This window comes from the organism of the source record quoted next, unplaced genomic scaffold (genome assembly GCF_019419815.1).
Source record: "Pyrus x bretschneideri cultivar Hongxiangsu unplaced genomic scaffold, Pyrus_bretschneideri_v1 Contig5, whole genome shotgun sequence".
Classification (NCBI taxonomy): domain Eukaryota; kingdom Viridiplantae; phylum Streptophyta; class Magnoliopsida; order Rosales; family Rosaceae; genus Pyrus; species Pyrus x bretschneideri.
In genome coordinates, this window is record NW_025999787.1 from 3,793,792 (window position 1) to 3,816,780 (window position 22,989).

At 36.8% G+C, this 22,989-nt stretch overlaps 2 protein-coding genes across 2 annotated transcripts; both read right to left on the bottom strand.

Moving 5' to 3' along the window:
- Positions 1-8,368: 8,368 nt before the first annotated feature.
- LOC103928625 lies at positions 8,369-9,161 on the bottom strand. The gene has a single exon (XM_009337700.3). It carries the CDS (start codon positions 9,043-9,045, stop codon positions 8,392-8,394), a length of 654 nt encoding a protein of 217 aa, XP_009335975.2. The 5' UTR covers positions 9,046-9,161; the 3' UTR covers positions 8,369-8,391.
- A 1,697-nt stretch (positions 9,162-10,858) lies between these two features.
- Positions 10,859-13,002, bottom strand: LOC103937531 (protein NUCLEAR FUSION DEFECTIVE 4-like). The gene has a single exon (XM_009347475.3). It carries the CDS (start codon positions 12,774-12,776, stop codon positions 11,097-11,099), a length of 1,680 nt encoding a protein of 559 aa, XP_009345750.2. The 5' UTR covers positions 12,777-13,002; the 3' UTR covers positions 10,859-11,096.
- Between the last annotated feature and the right edge of the window lie 9,987 nt (positions 13,003-22,989).

Genomic DNA, 22,989 nt, shown 5'->3' on the forward strand with positions numbered 1-22,989 from the left:
CATTATATACATATTGCGGCATTTTCTTCCTGCTATTTTCCTGCCTTCGTTCTTAATATAACGCCGAAAATACTTTTAATATGCACACACCAAGGTGAAAGGAGAAAACAGTTAAATTTGATTCTTTTTGCTCAAAAATCCATACCTTCGATGCAAAAGACCTTAAGTATGTATTGGCTATCAAGCAAGAACAGTTTCGTAAGTAGAGGCGCCACATTGCTTTCAAGATTGGCTTATCTTCTACTAGTTAACTAGAGGAAAGCCAATTCTCACTCAGCCAATACCAAGTGTACGTACATCTTGAAAAAATCACAGCTTTTGTCTTTCACATTGACTGGGATAAACAGTTTTCGGATGTCTTCATCGTTAGGGGCCTGTGGTGCAGTATTACGTCAAGCAACAATACCAAATCAGATTCATAAAATTAGAGGCAAAAAGGACTTTAGATACAGTCATTTAAAACTAACAACAATGTCTTCTGAATTTTTATTTTATTTTATTTTATTTTATTTAAAAAAAAAAAAGGATAACTAGTGGCAAGCCATGGTTATCCATCCCTTCCGGGGGCTGGAAAGACTCATAGATGATTTCAGTCCCCCTGGCCACAGTCAAGCAGACTCATAATATCTTTTGAAGTTGAAAGGAATAAGATTTAGAGAATAAGCGATGCATATTCACTCAATGAACATCAAAAATCAATCATAAGTTATTATGTATAATACTTTATGTCACGCTGAATGTATTGCCTTAGTTTCACAACTCTCAGGAGTCACGCTCATACGAACACAACTTATTAACATTCTCATTTATGGTCCTAGCATGCTTAAGTGCATGAAGAAAATAATAATTAGAAATTGGATATTAATTAGTGATTACACAATCCGATTATTACAAGCATATGATATTAAAATTCAAGTCATATTACACAAAGAATGCTTCTTTCTTTCCCATAGAAGTCTAACTTATCCTGCTGGAACAATTGTTCGAGAAAATGGAGAATGAAAGCACAATTGTGCCTGTATTAAAAAAGCTTGCAATCATGTTCAGTACCTATGATCGAAACAACTAAAAAGGATTTGATGGGCAACTGCACTTCTAAACAGTTTACTACGAGTATTGACTCCTGAAATGCATTCCATAATTCTTAGGCAGGTCGTGTCTTTAGGGACTCTGTTTATCATAAATCAGCAATAATAAGGGAGAGGAATTGAAAAAGTAAACAGCAAAAAGCAATAGCAATATTAGGCATAATTTTAATATATCTTTTTTTAGTTTTACTTTTTTGTTCCCAAAATTCCTGTTAGAATGATTTGGGTGGAAATACAATCACAAATCTGTACGAATATGCTTAATTTTTCGTTACTGTAGAATAAAGGGTGATCATTATAGAATCTGAAGACTTTCCTTTCATTCAATGTAATTAATAATTACAACATAATTTGTTATATATAGTATTGGGTGTTTTAGCAGATTATACTTATACCCTTAACCAAACTAACCATTTACAAAACAACATAACAAACTATAAGCAATTCTTATCAACACTTTGATGACTGAATTTTAGCTTCTTTACACTCCCTCAAGCTAAACTTGGAAGCATCAAAAGGACCAAGAGAAAGCTTAGATTGAATATATAAGAACCTTTACCGAGACAAGGACTTTGTATGAATGTCTGCCAATTGATCTTGACTACAAACATATTGAATCTTGATAAGTTGAGCAAGAACAAGTTCACGGATGTAATGATAATCAATTTCAACGTGTTTAGTCTGGGCATGGAAAACAGGTTTAGAAGCTAAAGAGATTGCAAAAATATTATCACACTAGAGATGAGGAATCTGAGGTAGAGAAAGTCCAATATCTCGGAAAACTTTACAAATCCATGTTATTTCTGCAGAGGTATAAGCTAACGACCGGTACTCTGCTTCAGTAAAGGATTGTGCAACCGTGAACCGTTTCTTGGCACTCCAAGTAACCAAATTAGAACCAAGGAAGACACAATAGCCACTGGTGGACCTTCTGTCAAAGGTACACCTGCCCAATCAGCATCAGAATAAGTAGTAAGAGTCAGAGTTCCTGGTTTGAACCATAAGCCATGCATGTCGTACCTTTTAAAAATCTGAGAATACGTTTAGCAGCTTGAAGATGAGAGTCCCGTGGAGCATGCATAAATTGACATACTTGATTAACGGCAAAAGATATGCCTGGCCGTGTCCAGGTAAGATATTGTAACGCAGCAACTAAGGATCGATACTCTGTAGGGTTAGATAAAAGAGAACTTGTATGATCAAGCTTTGTCGGGCCTAAAAGAATCTTAGTTTTCTGAAGAAGATCAAGTAAATATTTTCCTTGATGTAAAAAGATACCTTCAGACCACCTATGCACCTTAAGTCCCCAAAAATAATGCAAAGAACCCAAATTTTTGACTGGAAATACATTGCTTAATTTGTTAATGAAATGTTGACATAGAGTAGCATTAGGTCCTGTGACTAGAATATCATCAACATATACAAGGATGATAACCAAGGTTGGAGCATGTAAGACAAAAAGAGAAACATCTAAAGATGATTGCTGAAAGCCAAAAGATCGCAACACTTGAAATAATTTGGCAAACCAAGCCCGTAGAGCCTGTTTAAGGCCATAGAGAGACTTTTTAAGCTTGCAGACATGATTAGGAAAGGAGGGATCACTGAACCCAGGAGGCTGCTGCATAAAAACATCTTCTTGTAAATCCCCATGCAAGAATGCATTACTAATATCTAACTGGTTTAAAAACCAATGAAACTGAGCAGCAAGAGACAAGAGAATGCGAATTGTAACAGGCTTGGCAACAGGGTTAAAGGTTTCCTTATAGTCGATGCCCTCTTGTTCATGAAACCCTTTGGCAACAAGCCGAGACTTATATCGATCTATAGAACCATCAGTATGTTTCTTAATCCGAAACACCCATTTGCAACCAACAACATTGTGATGAGGAGAGGAAGGTACAAGAACCCAAGTCCCTGTAGATTGCAAAGCATTAAACTCTTCCTGCATGGCTGTTCTCCAATAAGTATGATTGGAAGCTTGCAAATAAGTAGAGGGGACAAAGTCGATGGAATAGGGAAAATGATGCTTGGTTGCTGAGAAGGGTTTTGGTTTGAATATCCTTGCTTTTGACCATGTAATCATAGGATAAATATTATGCATAGTAGAAGAGACATGAGGGACCGAGATGGGAGTACTAGTAACAGCAACAGAAGTAGCATGTGGGTCAACAATGGCAACATAGGTATCAACAGTCTCAGCACGTGAAGAAGTATTGATAATACTTTGGATGGGAGACAGTGAGAACAAGTCAACATTGATATCAGTAGATGGGACAGGTGCAACATTAGTAGAAGATCTGGAAGAATGGGGAACAGTAAATTGCAAATCAACTGAAGATATTACAGTAGACTGAGAAGTAGTCGAGGACAATGGTTGACTCGAGGATAATGGTTGAGAGTGATGAAATGGAAAAGTAGATTCATCAAAAACAACATGACGAGATATATATACCCTCTGTGTCAATGGATCCAAGCACCTATATCCCTTATGTTGAAGACTGTAACCCAAGAACACATAGTACTTACTTTTGTTGTCTAGTTTGGAAGTTGTATAAGGTTTAAGCCATGGAAAACAACTGCAACCAAATACTTTCAGTCGACTGTAATCGGGTTGAGTATGAAACAATAATTCCCAGGGTGATTGCATTAAGCCAGAGATTGGAAGGTGATTAATCAAGTATATAGCAATGGAAAAAGCCTCTACCCAGAAAACATGAGGCACATGAGAAGCAACCAAGAGGGTTCAAGTAGTCTCTGGTGATGTTTCCTTTCTGCACAACCATTCTGTTCAAGTGTGTACGAACAACTAAATTGGTGTATAATACCATGAGTTTTGAGAAAATTCTGTAATGCAGAGCTAGTAAATTCACCCCCTAAATTAGAATGAAGGACTTTTATTTTATTGCTAAGAAGATTTTCTACATAACTCTTGAACTCAACAAATACAGAATACACTGCAGATTTTGTCTGTAAGGGAATGAACCAACTGTATTTACTATAGTCATCCATAAGCAACATATAGTACCTATAACCACTCACAGACATAACAGGAGCTGGACCCTAGAGATCACAATGTACAAGTTCTAAACAAGAAGAAGAAGTAGAACTAACAGGACTAAACGATTGCTTGTGAATTTTTGCAGGAGCACAGTTGGAACAAAAGAAATCCACTGAAGTTCGTCCTTGAAGAGCAAGCTTATTCATTGAAAGAACACGCTTGAAAATTGATGAAGAGGGATGGCCAAGTCTACTGTGCCAAACTGGAACAGGTGCTATGACACTTATTAAGGCTATGGTTGAAGTAGCAGAGCTTGTAGGTGACTGGGATGAACATTACAAGGGATAAAAATCATCTTTAACCGGTCCTCGCAAAAGTGTTTTCCCGTAGAACAATCCTTTACAATGGATCCATCAGAATTAAGTGTCAAAGAACGATAATTATCCTTGAGAAATTGATATGCAGAGAGTAAATTGTGCTTTATTTGTGGAACATGAAGAACATTTTGCAATTTAAATGTAGCAGATGAAGTATGTAAAAAGGAAGAACCAATGTTGCTAATTGTCAAACATTTACCATCACCAATGTAGACTTTGTCTTCACCATGATAAGGAGTAGGAGATGAAATGCTAGAAATGTCATTTGTAATATGTGAAGTAGCACCCGAATCAATGAGCCAAGAAGAAGAGAACTTGGATGAAAAATGTGCACACATAGTAGCGAGTTTGGCTAGAGGAACTTTGCCAAAAATATTCGGATTCATTCGATCAAAACAGTCAATAGCCTCATGATTGGTTGATCCACATATTTGACAATTAAGACCACCAGAGCCTTAAGGGTTGCCACAAAAGCCTTGAGAATTGCCACAGAAATTATTACTTTTGTAATTACCATGATGACCACGAGCAGTTCCTCTATAGTTTCCACGATGATTGCTGCGGTAATGTCCACGATGAGGTTGGGGTTGAACAACGAATGCTTGGTACGGTGGTGGTGTAGGCAAGAGAGGAGAATGTGATTGAATGGCAAAGGTGTAACATCCCACATCGCTCAGGGGAGTGAATCCTGTAAGCCTTATATGTATATTCTCATCTCTACCTAACACAAGGCCTTTTGGGAACTTATTAACTTCAGAGTTCATCGGAACTCCAAAGTTAAGCGAGTTCGGGCGAGAGCATTCCCAGGATGGGTGACCCATTGGGAAGTTCTCGTGTGAGTTCCCAAAAACAAAATCGTGAGGGCGTGGTTGCAGCCCAAAGCGGACAATATCGTGCTACGGTAAAGTCGAGCCTGGGATGTGGTGGGGGCCCGGGTCGGCGTGTGTCAAAAGGCATAAAAAGGCTCTATAGTGCTCGAGGATACAACTTTCTTCCTTCGAGACATTGATAGTTCTTTGGTGAACAGTAAGCCATGTAATTCATCCAGAGTTGTGGTGGAGATGCGAAGAAGAAGTGAGTCAGTAAAGGATTCGAACTCATCAGGTAAGCCAGCCAGTGTAGCGATAATTAGGTCACAATCGGTGACAGAAACACCAGTCGCCATTAAAGCATCGAAAATTTCGTTGATTTGTTGTAGATAATCAAAAATTGACTATGAACCTTTCTGAATTGACTGGAGGCGAGAGCGTAACTGATGAATGTGAGCATCAGAAACTCCTCCAAAGCGCTGCTCAAGCTTGAGCCATAAGTCCCAAGACGATGAGACATCGATGGTGAAAGGAATCACTTCTTCAGACAGAGTAGAATTCAACCAGATGAGAAGATTCTGATCTTTCTCATACCAAATCTCAAAAGCAGGATTAAGAGAGATATCAGGAAGAAGAGGTGATAGACAGACTTTGGTACCATCAATGATGCCAAGAAGCTTATACCTGCGCAGAACTGGGGCAAATAAAGCACGCCAGGGGAGGTAATTTGATCGTTTGAGTTTGATTGGTATCATATTGTCGATGTTTTGGATTGTAAGAGAAGCATATGAATTCGAAGACATTCCAGAATTGGAGAAATTAGGATTTGGAGCTTGCACCGACTCAACGGGAGAAGACGAATCGGACAGTGATGCCACAACGAAATGCAGAGAAATACACCAGGCAACTACACAGAAGTTGCAATCGAAGAAAAACAGAGAAGAATCACAGCAGAAATTGGAAAGAAAGATCAAAAATTGAGAGCAGAAGCGAAGAAGATCGGGAGGATCGAGAGAGAAGAAGCCGTGAGGCAAGAAGGGAGTGATACCATATAGAATCTGAAGACTTTCCTTTCATTCAATGTGATTAATAATTACAGCAGAGTTTGTTATATATAGTATTGGGTATTCTAACATATTACACTTATACCCTTAACCAAACTAACCAATTACAAAACAGCACAACAAACCATAAGCAATTCTTATCAACACTTTGATGACTGAATTTTAGCTTCTTTAATCATCACTATTCCAATTAGAAAGGAAAATCCAAGATCTGCGGCCATAGCGATCATCACTATAACAGAGTCTAACTTGCCACAGTGATCATCGGGTTTTCTTACGGGGGTCAAGCGACACTGCTTGTCACAATCGTTTCCAAGATCTTCGGCCTCAAGTACTACTCCACATTGATGAGCTATGCACAAATTGCAACCTCAATTGGAGTGTAAGTTCTGAACAACAAACTGACCAGAACGATGTACAATCAGACATGATATAGAGTTGCTTTTATAGTTGTGACTGCTTTCGTAATTTTGAGAGCTCTAGCTTCGTTTGTTCTGGCTAGGCGAATTACCAAGTTTTATAAAAGTGATATGCATAAGAAGTTTAAGGACGCAAGATCTAGGAATTTTGAAGAGGGAAAAAAGGCAAGAGAGACAGTGAGGAAGGCTTCATCCTCCAATCGACGACGGTGGTGAGACTGGCGGCCGGATGCAATGCAATGTGGAGTACATTTCAGGGCCATACCTCTAGCTCTAGGCATCTTTTTTCCTTAAATTTTGACAAGGGGAATCCAATTATCATGTAGTTTTGACCATGATTAATTTCAATTATGTTCATGTAGTTCAATTCTTTCGTTAACTAATCCTTACAATTTGATCCAAAATAAAAACTCTCTTCACATATCTTCGTGTTTCTAAACATCCACTCATTTTTGCTCAACCCACTGTTATGCCAATACCAAAAATGATAGTGAAAACTCAATAGGGTCGCTCTTTTAAGCACAATAACTAATAAACCAATTTTGGAAAAAACGATCTCTTATGTATATGTTTATTTCCATTTAACTATCCAACTGTCTTATACATAAAAAGTAAGAATTAATCTTGTTATGTGAATTTATGTAAGCTGTTTTCTTTTCATTTGTATAACTATTTAATTAAGTTCATCAGTTCGAATAATGAATAAAAATATAAGATATTACTCAATTGATTCAAATATATTAGAATTATTTAAACTCTATTAAGTACAAGAACCATTTGCTCTCCACCCTCTACCTCATGGTTTAATTATTCGTTCATTTTGCGCTCCTTCCTAGCATAAAAATTAATAATAATAAAAAATAAAAACGATGAATGCAGATGAATTTTTGAGTGTTAACTATTTTCAAATTTTTAGTCAAGTCTTTTAGCTTTGACACAGGCAACCTAACTGCAACTGTTTCCCTGTATAGCAGCTTCAATGGTTTGTTTTATACAAGGGGGAGGGGACCTGATCAGATGTTGTGGTAAATATTATCAATCACTTGAGCTACAAATCTCGATGACGTGGTAAATATTTTCAACCATTTGAGCTACAAGTCTTGTTTTTGAATTTACTTACCTAAAATGCAAACTTGGTTGGAAAATACATGTAAATTCTTTCACCAATACATAATAAGAAAATTGGATAACAATAAGGAAATTTACTTAAACGTACCATGAATATATTTAAAATCATAAAAATGCTACAGAGATCACATTTTAAAAATAACATTCTATCACTTCTAAAGAGATAAACCCTTAATGATCTACTAATATAGGGTCATGGACTCATGGTACATGTAGCTCAATGTAGCATACGTTTCAAACATAAGTTGATGTGGGTCCCACTTCATACTTAATTTGTCTGGTCCTTGGTTAAGTCAATAGTCTGTCAGCATACCTTAGATGAACCAAGTATTGACTTTGATGAACTAGTTAAGTTAGGGAGGTGAACCAACCAATGGCTTTTCATGCTTCCTACAACCACAAATCATCAAACCCCCATGTCAAAAATTCCAAGTCCTCGCACTCTTTGCACACATATTGTCTATAAAACCAATGGAGACCCTTTCCCTCTCCACAAACCAAAAACATTTCAAAGAGTGTAACCAAACGGAAAAAGAAGAAAACATTTCAGAGACTCGATCATGGCCTTTCCCAAGCTTTTCTTCATTTTGTCTTTGTCCATGGTGTTGTCACTCTCAAGCACCCATTTCAGCCTTGCAGCTCGAAACCTTTTGGCCACGCCGGGAGCTCCACCACCGAGCTTCACTGTGCCTACCATTCCGTCTCTGCCGAAGCCAACATTGCCCACATTGCCGCCAATGTCCTCAGTACCAACGCTGCCCAAGGCCACATTGCCGCCGTTGCCCTCTACCCAATTGCCTACCCTCCCGACTAACCCAACTCTACCACCACTCCCGAGGACCCAAATCCCAACTTTACCACAACCAGCACTGCCTACAATGCCCACAATCCCAAAGGTGACACTACCTCCATTGCCAGCACTCCCAACTTTTCCAACAACAATCCCTTCAATCTCTAGTATTCCATCAATTCCGTTCTTCTCCCCACCCCCATCAAAATGAACCACTTGACGGATTTGGCTTGCTAAATGTGCTCCGGAGTGCTGTGGATTTGTTGTTCGAATTCGATGATGGTTTATTCTACTTGTACTTTGCATTAGAAGCTTCCGAGGATTCCATTTTTTATTTTGTTTTTGTTTTTTAATTTGTTCGGTTTCACACATCTTGATATCTATTAGCAGCGTTTATTGTTGTTGAATTCCTGTTGTTGCTGGTCTATGAATAAGATTTATTATTGTTGGTTTATTGTTATTGTTATTTTTTTTGTTTATTGTTGTTATTCCGGCCATGATTTATATTTGAAATGCATAGGATCAAGTCGTTGATCAGCGTATAGCAACTTATACGACTTGATTAGAATGTTTAATTTTTATTTTTATTTATTTTTTTTTTTTTTTGACAAACAATAGGACATTTACAAAAAGTGATATTGCACCCATAACAAAGCTACGCGCCAAATTGGGGACAGCTACAAATAGATATATATCATATTCACATTCATGTAAATCGCAATTGAGACTACCTTGGCTAGGGTGTCTTTGTCATTCACATAGACGAGCCAACCAGTGAGTCTTTATCGGAGTAGTGTAGTTTTGTCGTCTCGCTTAGTGAGTGTTGTGGTCCCGTTTCTGTGATGGCTGGATGTAGTCTTCGCTATTGAGCAATGAGTTATGTGGTCTAGTCTTTCAACGATGATTTAGTCTTGCACCCTGCGACAATAACTTTATGTGGCCTCACATTTTAGTGGTGACCAATGTGTTGTCGATATAGGATTGTTGGATCTATCGTTTTTTATGACAAGTCTATATTGGTGACGGTTTTGTAGGTTTGTGTTTGCGGTGGCCATATAGGGGTTTACTCTAAATTGTTTGTCTGTGCTAATTCACTACATATCAACTTTGATTAATGGAAGAATGTAATCAATTGACACCTTTTTATTTACTTGTAAAAATCAATAAAATACCACTCTATTGTTTGGGTAAAAAAAGAGAGAAAATAGATGTTGGTGGAGCTAATGAAATTACCTACACTGACTTGGATTTGTGGTAAATGGATGGCGATCTGATATGTCCAAATCTTATGGGATAAATAAATATCAAAGGATATTCCACCCACATGAGGATATTAACCTCCTAATTATCTATGTGATAATTAGATGAAAATCAAGAGATATTTATATTAGAATATACTTGGGATTTTCATGGGCTTTTCAGTCCTTGTACACTCTTCCCACTATATAAGGAGGCTTTGAGGAAGCGAGAAACAATAAGAAACACAAGTTTTTCCAAAGTTCAAATATTCTAGTTAGGTCTTTAGAGCTATCATTTTCGGCTCTAGGTCATGGGAGGCGAAAACCAAGGGGCAACTCGACATACTGTAGCCAACCCGACAGCCTGTGAGGTTCTAGATGTGCACGGAGAATTAGTCTTCCGACAGTTTACACATCAAGTCTGTCTATATATATTTTGCAAACTGAAGAATTAGGTGACAAAAGTGTTGTGGTTTACTAACCAAAAGAGAGAGATATATATACATTTACAACCACGTCAATGTGTACCGTAATTAAGAAAACAAAGAAAGGATGGCATAACATAGTTGAAGGAGATCAAACTTATGACAAAACTGATGATAATTTACCTATGCAAATCAAATCCATGCTTGGAAGGGCAATACCCACCAACCAGTTGGCAATGTATAAGGTCTCTCTTGGACAATTTTTAAAACTTTCTTTTAATAACAACAATTGCAAAACTCTTAGTGTCGACAAACATAAACTAAGAGAAATGTTCTTTTGTCAAGTAAGACAGGAAAATTTACTACTTAAGCGTAAATCTATACGACTGACTACGTTAATTTTTATTAGAACATGTGGTTCAAATTAACAGTAATAAATATTTTTCGGACACCAACTACACCTGCCCTCGACCGGCAAAACCGGCTACATGGTAAAAGAAATAAAAATGGGCCAATTGTAAGTGAAGAAACCACTGGTGAGAAACCCACATATGAATCATAAAGCAATTGCCATTGGCTTACAAAATACATCTTTTCAGTAGTAGTAGTACATGTATCCTGACAAGCTTTATTGTTCACCAGGAAAATGTCCAAGTGCTTCTTGGCCCGCTTCATGCATCTCAAGAATCTCTATTCCAACAATTCTTAGTTCATAACAGATCAAACTCCAAATGTTCACCAATGCAAGAGAAAGCAAAATCTATGAATCCTCTGCTTCGTCTCTAAACTTCTTATAAATATCACCTTTGTAAAACTCTCTTGTCCTCACCACCAACATCAATGAAACAACTGCACCAAAGAATGTTACAGCAGCCAAAATTGAGAAAGCCAACCTATAACATTGGCTCCCAAGACAAATCAGCTCCTTCACTGAAGACCGATCCCTCCCACTCTTTGCCAACTCCTTCAATGCCTCTCTGTCATACAGCATTCCTGTGACCTTCACATTCAGAATATAGGACCCGAGGGGGCTGGCAAGCTGTCCACAATTGAACAATGTAGAGTAGTACTTGAGCCCAAAGAGCTCGGAAATGATTGCGAAAAGCAATGGCAATTGGGCACCGAAAGAAAATCCGATGATCACGGATGCCACGTAGACCGATCCCGGGGCTGGAAATGCAATGAGGAGGTGGCCGACGCAGGACAGAAGAAGAACAAGAGTCATCATTAGGGGTCTGGGGACTTTCCATTTTACTAATAGGCTTTCGGAGACAAACCCCGAAAAAACCCTCCCAAAGTAGTTCCATATGCTCACTAATGACACAAATGAGCTTATTGTTTTTGTTGGGTATCCAAGAGACTCGCCAATCTGCCCCAAATTGTCTACTGCTGTCAAACTTGACCCGAGTCCACATAGTGTTGCGATGAACAATATGAGCATGTCGACGCTTAGCAATGCTTGTAAGATTGTGTAGTCCTCTCCTCTTTTTGGTTTGTTGAATACATCAGCAAAACAAGAAATATTTGTTTTCTTTTCTTGCTCATCTTTCGCTTCAATTGCTTGTGCCGGAAGTTTCTCAACGGTTAACTCGGTTGGAGGATCAACAGGTTGCTTCATGAGATTCCAGAGGATTAACTCCTCTCTAATTGCAATCCCAAGAGGGACGAAAAGGAAAAAACAAACCACGGTAACACTTCCAGCATAAGCAGCTTGTGAGAAATTAATCTGCTTTTGAAGTATAATCATAGCCATGAGGAAAACAGCAAGACCAATTGAGACATAGAGGAAATGGTAAAACACTCTAAGCTCATTGGGTTGCCTAACAAGCTTCATTGGCCTAATGGTGTACACAAAAACTACCGATAGCGCAGCAGGAAGCCAAGCAATGAGAAGAATCATAGATTTCGAATTGTTTCCGTAAACCGCCAAGTAAATTTGGGTGAACATAGCTCCACTGAGTCCAGTAAACCCCTTTAACAATCCCAGCATAACGCCGCGACTAGCCGGGAAATTCTTGACACATGTGACAAGAGCTCCAGTGTTTGCAAAATTCTGAGAGTTGGCTCCAATGCAGATGTAGAGGCACATATGCCAAACTTTAGGTTTTGGGATTTTGGCAGTGACAGCAAGCCAAATCATGAAGTAGCCCGTAAAGTTCATGGCTGAGCCAATGAGGAGTACAAACCATGTTGGGGTGACTTCACCAATGAGCCCTGAGAGGACACCAACATTTGCTCCAAGGTCCTTGAAAGACCCTAGCAGGTTGAGGGTGGTTTGGTCATAGCCAAGAGAGGACTTGATCTGCTTGGAGTAGACACCAAAGAGGTAAGTAGCTCCAGCTCCTGCCATGATGAGAAACGAGGCAAAAACTGAGAACCATCTTCCTTGAAGCAGGTGGATTGCAAATCGAAATGCTTCACTCCCTCTCTTGGTGCTCATTTTTCGCGGTGTCGGTATAGGGGTGCACTGTTTTTGGTCGGGATAAACTGCAAAGGAAATTTAGCAGGTGTGGCTAGCAAAAATTTGTTTTAACTTTTTGGTGAAGATCCGAGGAAAAGGAAATTTGGAGACTGGTTTTTGGATTGGTTTTGATTCAGATATTGGAAGAGGTTCATTTTCTTTCTAGTTTCTAGTGCAAAAGGCCAAAGGGGGTGTAGTATAAATAAAGCCTAGTGAGTGATCAAGTGGGAAAGTTGGCCTTTATTTAAGGATTTATTTTATAATAATCCCGATTAAAGTGTTCTCTAATCAACTATGACTGCTTTGATTAGTGTAATCCAGTTGGCTTTTAATCTTTGGGTTGACTGTTGGACTGACTTGGAGTCTATGAGCCAGATAATATTTATCCTGTAACCACATTTTGCTATTCACTTTTGCAATATCTTCATTTGCCCAATGTCACCGACTCACAGATCTAATTAATGAGTTAATTTTAAGGCTGCTCGGTTTCTTTTGTCTTTCATGGCCATCGGGTTTTTCATACCCTATATATTTCTACGACACTGATAATACGATTTGTCACGTAATAAATATTGTAAAAAAATACAAAAATATGAAACTCATTACATGAAAATTTTTCTCGCTAAAAATTTACTTCTTATGTTCAATTTCATGAGTTATACTATAACTCAATGTACTTGAGCACATGATGCTAATCACAATTATTGACGGGTGTGTCATTCACTATGGTACCGTTTGGTACGTAGGACGGGACGGAACAGAGTGGGACAAGACGTTCCGTCCCACATTTGGTGCACCTAAAACGGGTGGAACGAGCTGTTCCACGGGACGAGTTTTGGGTGAATTTTCGTTCCACCTCACCCCCCTGGAACAACTCGTTCCACATCCGTGGAACACAAAATTATAACCTCTCCGTCTCCTTCTTCTTCCTCCTTGTTTCCATCCGAGGGCATCTTTGCTCCCGCTCCGTTCCTTTCCGTCCTGTCCCGTCCCATCCCGTCCTATTCCGTTCCTTCCCGTCCTGTCTTCATACCAAACGATACCTATAAGCACTACAAACATTAATGGATATTATGCTAACGTCATGCGCTCGCATACGACTAACATTAGCATATTCTCTTATTTCTACAATGTATTTACAGAAGTTGTGTGACAGATCTTTCACATTTGATGAATTAGCTATAGAGTGCAGCCCATATCCAATTATATTGTTGAGAATGAATCACATATTGATCGGAGGAGGAATTTTGCATGACCTTAAAGGTAGTTAGGTTACTACTCATATTGTCAATTAGTTTTATGGTAGAACCCAAATTTTCTTCATATATCAATAAAAGTTTGGTTTTCAAAATGAGAAATGCTAAGGAGATTTCTTTCAAAAATGAGATTTTTCATGAACTATTTGTCACCTCATGTTTTTGCATAATATTTTATAATATTAACACGAGAATTAACGTTAAACAGCAAGATAACAAAAAATTCATAAAAAATTTCACTTTAAAAAAAAAACCTCCTTAACGTCTCTCCTTCAAAATTATTAAGCCTTAAATCATGCTATTTTCTTTCTTGAATATTGTACTTGTGCTTCTGCCAGCTGATCGGTTGGCACAAGCACCAAAAAGCTTATTACATACAAAGGATGGCGTCATCTTATCGTATTGAAGAACATCGATGAATGACATGATTGTGATATTGAAACAACATAGGCAAATTACACCAAGTAAAAGCTGGATCGCCGGCCAAAATGAAAGGTATATGCCAAATACAAAAAATTAGGGATACCACAAATGTCATCTTTCATAAATTTATTTTAAATTATTAGCAATTTTCACCAATAAGTTTATAGTAACATCTGACACTGCAAATTAACCATTTTGCAACGAAATGAATAACGAATGTTAATAAAAAATCGAAAGTCGCTACCCCTGATTCGGCATAAGCATGCATTAAGGATGACATCATATGTAGATAATTCTTTCCACATTATATTGGTCGACAAATAAATTTAATATAATAGTATGCAATCCAATTATGACAAAGCTGAACCTTTATAAATCCAGGCCACGGAAAAGGCAATATCCACCTATAAATATAATGTTGACCTGCAATAAGCCACATCCCTTGCGTGTCTCGCGCACCACCATGAAAATCTGTTCCACATTTAGAGTAGGACTCTTCTGCAAATAATGAGTGCAGAAAATGACCAAGTTTCCAACACTGAAATACTTGAACTGAGGGGGACATGAAAGCTTCATCATATGCTTTTACTTACCCTTGATACATTCCTTTGTCAGTCATTAGGTTGCAACCATAGAATCCACATAATTTAACCTCTAATGCAATATTATATTGTATTCACGACAAGTTTGTAATTTTGAAATCACATAGTCTTTTTAGCATGTGTGACTTCTTGGTTACGTTTAGCACGTTTGTTCTATATATATTGTTAATGATTTCTTAGTATATTTGTATTACCTTATAAAATCCCCCCTCTAATGCATCGTTAACTTTGGATCTTGTACTTCTATTTTATGTGTTAAATTACATTGATTTTAGTTTACATACAAATTTTTTTAGTAATGCTAGATAGGTCATATGATCAACATCCAATGTGACCAACTCATTAATTGACATGTCATATACACACCATTTGCTGATGTATACTACCGTGGTGGTCTCCCTATCATGTAAACATCCATTGTCCTTTCAATGTAAACTATAAACTAAAAATGTTTAACTCTAAACTCTAAACTAATTTCTATAAAAGACAAGTACTGCATCATTTTACGCTGGTTTGGGTGTCCAAATAGGACACTTCAAATTCACAATTCATGAATATATTTTCTTATACAACCAATATTTAATCTCAATGACATTACTCTCTAATAACTATTTACCACGAGTTCAAAAAATAATACTATTTATCTAATAAACGATTGAGATGTGATATAAATTTGATGAAATAAAAGTATCCCTCCAGTTCATTGGTTTGTGTAGTTGACTTATTAGGAGCACTATCTCCACCAAAATAATTCTTGGGGTGATTGGCATTGCAAATTGTCCAGCTTGGGTGGTTATTTTGAATCTTCGATGGCAAATCTAAAAAAGTTATCAAAATATTCTTGAGGGCCATCTTTAGCCACTGTAAAGACTCTTAAGTTTCCTTCAAAGATATTCGTTTTCTGAACTGATTTATTTCAAATTAAAATCTCTCGTGAAGAAACACACTATCTCCACCATATCTGGAGCTGATATCAATCCAACTCTCCAGAACAACATAGCCATATAAGATTTTTTATTGCTTAATTAGGTCACAACCCACAACCATGTCAATCATAGGCAACCCTCGTGACTCACAAAATAAAAATCTGTGGAGGAAAAAAGACGCATGAAATGAATCTGAGAAGATTGGGTCATTGGCTTCATCCAAATATATTTTTTTATCACGAGGAGTATAGGAGTGTATATCTTTATAACATATCCTAGGAATAATTCGTCACGGGTTTTAATATGAACAAGGAAAGTAGTGTTTGTGGAGACATAAACTAATCATATTTAATAGGAGAATGATATGTGAACTATATGTTTTATATGACGGGTCTACCTTTGACATTGTGAGTATACCACAAATTAGTCCCTAAGGAATATGACACAATCTGCTCTAAAGTAATTGGGTTTTTATGTCACGAACGAACCATGAACTCTTTGGGCTGCCTGCTATTGGGCATGCCTGGTCTAGTGATGGTAGGGCACCAACTCTCCGTAGTCTCTCCTTGAGTGTCCGGCAGAACTGTGTTTTAACCAATAATGACCTTCAAAACTATGACTTGCAAGACTGTAAAGACTAACCTGCATCATTAGAGCAATTCCACCCCTAAAGACTTTGCGTCAACACCCAACCCATTTATCCACTCAGTGAACAGTAATAGACCCCAATGAATAGTAATAGGCCAAAGCATCTCCACCCTTAAAACAATGCGCTGGCACAAACGATATCCACTCCTACAAAATGTGTTGGCACCTAACCCATTTAAAATATTATTAATTTTTTATAAAATAATAAATAATTTTTAAAATTTTTTTGTATTTAAAAAAAAATTCATAATTTTTAATAAATTTTAATGTTGTTAATTAATTTGGACCGTTGGATTTGAAAAATATTCAAATCCAATAGCCAACGAGCTACCACGTGGCTAAAGGTCATAATTCTGACCGTTAGGCCCTTTTTTTATTTTATTTTTGGGGGAAAAAAACATGGACCATTGATCTGTGATCAGACGGTCTAGTTTAAAAGTGAAATTCAAATTTTTTTTACCGTTGGAAATCCAACGGTCTAGAAAAACTAGCCATTGGAAATCCAACGACATAGAGTGGGCCACGTCGCCAAGCCCGAGTGACATTTGAGTGCACCTGCCAGCAGGCCCTGCCTCTGATTTCTTGTCTGCTACTCGCGCCCACGCACCAAGCTCAAAAAAACAAACAGGCCGGTCCCTTGGTCAATCGATTTTAGGCTGGCCTACAGAGTGGCTTAGGCTGGGTGCCAGTCTATTCCACGGGCTGGAGTGGATTGGCTAAGTCCGAACCTGTTTTTTCCACTGGGTGCTGGCCTCTTTTGCTTCCAATGGAAGTGCTCTTAAGGACTGCTTAGTATGCTACGCAACCTCCCCTCCTAGTTGTCTGCTAGGGCTTTTTCCTATAAATAGCTAGGTCAAACTCAAGAAACAATAATCGTTACTTACAACTCAGAACACTATCAAATTCTATTTTTCTCTCTCATCCAAACACGTGTTACTTCAATGAGGCAAACCCAAGAAAAATATAGACTAGACATCATGAATACATCGTATGGCTTTGATAGGTTTTTCTTTTCAGTACTAATAACGAGGTTCACTAATATAACTAATTTAATATATATTCTTTTAAGATTTTTTTTTATTAACATCCTACAATCTTATGAATATACTTCACTTTTTTGAATTCTCGTCGAACTTTCTCTTTTCCCCTTGTTTAAATCTAAAGAAAAAAAAAAAAGTGAAACAAACCCAACACCCACCAACGCACCACCATGTTCCCTTCTTGACAGCCAAACAACATGCACCACCATTAACAAAATTCCATTGATCTTAATAATTCAATTGTTACAAGAAGATAGTCTTGATTACTTTGTGCACCCAAACATATGATGACCCAATAATTACAATTAAAGAATGCTTTGAAGCACTTCCCCATATGTTCTCCTGCCCATAGTCATCAAGTAGACATCCTTGATTTCGGTGTCTGAAATTGCAATTCCTACAAGCTATTAAAGGCCTCGCAGGACGAGAGGGAGGGAGGGAGGAAGGAAGGAAGGGAGGGAGGGAGGGCTAGGAAGGGAACGAAATGTCAAGTGTGGATTGACGAAGTGGCGGAGGGTGAGAGAGATATCAATTAGGTGAAATAATATTTGAGATTTTTAGTGTTTTGAACAGGTGAGGTGTCTTCACTGGAAGTAGGATAAAATTAGAATTAAAAATTTAAAAAAATAAAAAAATAAAAACACACACACACAATTTTAAGTGTGGGATGTAGTCACAATATTATGGAGTGCCAATAAAACAACCCTTCTTTTATCAGTCAATTAATTATTTATGCAACACATAAATATGTTTCCCCATCGGCATCAACTTTATCCATGGGTGGTAGTATGATCATGTTGTTTCATCACATCTTTCCTTTCCCGCACAAACAGACATGTCCCCCTTAATTAGGAGTAAGATTCTCTCCCTTTTATTTTCATCCCCTTTCTTTGGGAAATTCGGAAATGAAACCATTTTAAAAAACACCTAATGAAATATAGCCTATCTTTTTTAATTCTTATAAAACTGAGTGTTACTAGACCTACCATAATGTCTTGTCTTTCCATCTACATTATAATCTCACCCATCTCAAAAAGGTGAAAAATTAAAATATTATTTTCCCACCCACTATTATTTCTAAAATAACCTTTAATATATTGCTATAATATATCCCTTCCTCCTCTACTTGCACTTGCAAAAAACTGAAATTAAATGATTAAATACCTTCGAAAACGGGTGTGAAATTTGAGAGAGAGAGGACATGAACAGAAATGAAATGGTGGTGTTATAGATGGAGGAAGAAAGAAGTGACAGAGAGGTAGAGAGAAGTCCAGGGAGAGAAAATAAATGGGAGGGAAGAAAAGGACCACCAGCGTGATTAGAGACGAGCCAAAGTTTTTTTCCAAGTTTGAAAATGGAGCATGAGAACGAAATTTTGAGAATATGCTATGTTGGGTCTTTTCCAATCAAAGTTTGTTAAATTATCAAATTCACATTCTCCACAATTGAGGGTGCATTTTTCAAGATAATCTGACTCGACATCTCTCAATTCAACTGAAGGGATGATGAGGAGAGATTGTTTTTTTCTTTTTTGTGCTAGTCTTTGATGTCATTTTATAAAGAAAATTTTAACAAAAAGTTTCTGATATTGTTTACGCTTTATTTTGCGCTTACTATTCATTTTACGCTTTATTTTGTCTTTATCGTTAAAACTCAAGGTTTTCAAATTATTTTTTTTAGTTTTCCTTTTTATAAAACGGTAAAATTGATACTAAATTTTTATTAAAAAATAGGGTGAATTAATAAGACATGATGTGGGTTTATCACCACTCATAAAACTAACCAAAATTGAAGTTAAAAATACTTAATTACCTTTAATCTAAAACTCTCTTTTCTCTCCTAGTCTGGTGTTCGTCTCCTATGCTCCATCAGGTTGAAAAAAGAATCATTCCTTCATGCCGAAAAATCTCCCAAATCCAATCCAACACAATGCTTTCTCACTTCCTTGTCCTAACACTCGTATTTCCTACCAATTTTTGCTAGAAAATTCCCAACTATTTTCCAGAAAATTCACAAAAAATTTCCAACTATTTTTCCAAGAAAATTAGCCCCAAGTTCCCAAATCTAAAAATTAGAGAAAGACTCCGTCTTTTGTTAATGGTTGTGTGGCGATTAAGAGGAGAAAAGAAAAGAAAAATGATGCCGAGAGGCAAATTGGCAGCAGCAATATTTGCATTTCTGAATAGGTACCTCTTCAGCAAGTAAAAAGGTAAAAAAGTATTGATTGGGATAGAAAGGACGTAATATTCATTGGGAAGATTTAATTACTGAAACCCTCCTCCTTTATAAAGTAAAAAAGTAAAAGAGGATGAATCGAGAAGGGGTCGTACAATGTATTACATGTATTTTAACTTTGGGATTGTGTGAGAGCTTCTGCATTTTTGAACAGAAATGAGAGGAATGTGCCTCCACGCCTTTGCAACCCCATGATCAGCGGAGATATACCCCCAAGGAAAACCCTTTTTTTTAGTAAATTTTTTCATTGTTCTGTCAAAAATAACATATACGGATGATAGCGACATGTTTTTTACTGAACTTTGTCTAGATTTTGCAAATCTTGCTGCTGATGCAATCATACAAGTTACGAAAGATGGCCGAATGAAACCATGAAAGCAGTGGAATGCAGGTTCCGCTGCATGAGTACGGCTATTCGTTGAAGTAATTCAATATGCCTTAACATAAGGGCAATTAAGTCTTTTTAACTTCAATTTTGGTTAATTTTATCACAATTGGAAAGTGTAGGCTATATATCATTAGTTGGTTCTCAAAATGGCTATATTTCCAAATTTCCTCCTTCCCCTCCCTCCTCTCACATATTGCTTTTGTCTTATTGTCTCTATAAAAAAAAAATAATTAATATAAGATGTTGATATGACTTAACTAACCTTAATCAACCTACTTTCATATATAGTTCTGTCTTCACATTCCACACATTGATCGACCAATCATTGTGTTTGTATGAAATCTACATTAATCCATAAACTATTAGCAAGCTAGCCACCACGTTCAAGAGTCGTAAGACAATCACTTATTAATACGGTCAACTACTATTTCTTTGTTTGTAAGTGAGAAATTTTAATTTAAATCTCATAAATGACGAGTTTCATACTAATTTATTCTTCACAGAAATACCCCTTTGATCGAAAATCTATTTATTAATGGACAAATTTACCCTTATAATTAATTACTTAACAAAATAACAACTTTTATAAATAAATAAGAAAATCAATTCAAATTAAAAGTTACCTAAAACATTAAAAAATCAAAAGTTTTTGTTAATGATTAATGTAATTTTTAATTTGATTTTCATTTTCTTATTTTTTTTATAAAAGTTTTTTTATTCTGTTGAGTAATTAATTACAAGGGTAAATTGATCTTTTTATGGATAGATTTTCGACCAAAGAGTATTTGTGAAAGTGAACTAAAACCTTAAAAAGTGTTATTGTAATATTTCAAATTTAAGGAATTTTGTGAAAAACTAAAAAAACCTCAAGAAATTTAGTGTAAATTACCCCAATTGTAGAGTCGTTCAGACCATTTCAATGTCATGATTCATTGGGCCATCTCTTTTTAATCATTTTCGGCTTGGATTTAGTGCTCAGCACATTAGAATCCAATGCAGGGATAGGCCCAGTTGAATCGAAATCCCAGCCCGGTGGATTTACCTAACAAATCAATGGAGCGAAAAGTTGGAACAGGTTCTAATGTTCAGAAGTTTCAGATTTTGTTTATACTCAAATTTAGCTTGATTTGTAAATCGGTTATTTATTTGTTTGAAACTGGAAACATAATTGGTTATAAATTCAGACTACGTATCTTAGTGATTGCATTTTACCTGTTATCGTTAAAAAAAAGCGCGTTTATTTGATTGTACTAAAGCCTGGTTTGGTACTGAGGTGATTCTGAAAAAAGCTGATATCAAAAAAAGCTGGGAACTGTTTTTGTGTTTGGTAAACATTCAGCTTCAGCTTTTTTTTCACAGTTTTGGGTGAAAAAAAGCCAAAAACAAGAAGCTGCAAAACCCAGCTTTGAAAAACCGACTTTTTTTCACATCTGTTTTACATAAAAGTTTACCAAATACTATAATACTGCTTTTTTTTTTCAAAAGCACTTTTACAAAAAAGTTTACCAAACACTCTGCTGCTTTATTTCACAGCTGCTTATTCTCACAGCACAGCAGAAGTAGTTTTTTTTCAAAGCACAGCAATACCAAACCAGCCCTAAATGAGATGATCCATGGCTTCCCTCTTTATGATTTGTGGTCTTCTGACTAGAGTTTCCTCTCAAGCTTAGGCAACCTTCGAGCAAGTCCATCCCGCTAAGGCAATTATTGTCTGGGCTGGAGCTAAGGCAAATACTGTCTAAATAAACAGATAGTGTCCGAGTGCTTCTCCACACCTAAACATGAATGACCCATGCAATTGGCATTAATTTTTTTTATATAAATAAATAAAATGTAAATAAAAAATAATTTTTTCTTTTTCTTTTTTGCATTTTTCTTTTATCATTTTTTTTTTTTGTCTATTGAATCTCGTTTCCTCCATCCTCATCCTCCGCATTTCTCAAAATTCTCAAACGATTTATTTTCCAAATTCTCCAAAAATTTCACTCTTCTAATCTCTCCGAGGAAAACCGGATTTCGAATTTCCAAAAATCCATGGGAACTGCTGAAAGTCTTGGGTGTTTACCCACCGAATAGCCCCACTGATTTGGGTTGGCTGGAGCTTTCTTTGTTGGGGGTAGGAGGATTGAATCGCCCAGTTACAAAGGCAATTAAGAGTGGTGGAGCTGTTCTTTCCTATTTTCATAATTTAAACTCTACTCATACTAATTTTCGAGATTGATTAACTCAAATGTCTTGATGGTAGGAACTAGTGGAATCAATTATTTTTCACATGAAATTAAAAGGGTTCTTAAAGCACTTAACTGGATATAGGGTAGAAGATCACCTTAACATTTACATAGTGTTACGGTAATGCATGTCGTCGACCTCATTATGTAACCTACATGCATCTACGATTAGAAGTCATTCGCAAATACATTGCATATATACCTCTAACAATTTAACTAGCTTGTTCCCTCTCACAAACACAACATGGCCATATGCTTGAACTTGTACATGTAGAACGCAATAATTTCAGCACACAGACAATTTCACAAACACACAAAGTCACATATAAGCTAACATGTGCTTGTACAGCTAACATGTAATGGGACCAATTACCCCAAAACAGTTTCGGCTGTTCCAATTCAGTGTCCTAAAAAGGACCCACTAATTCTTTGTCTGGATGGCTTAC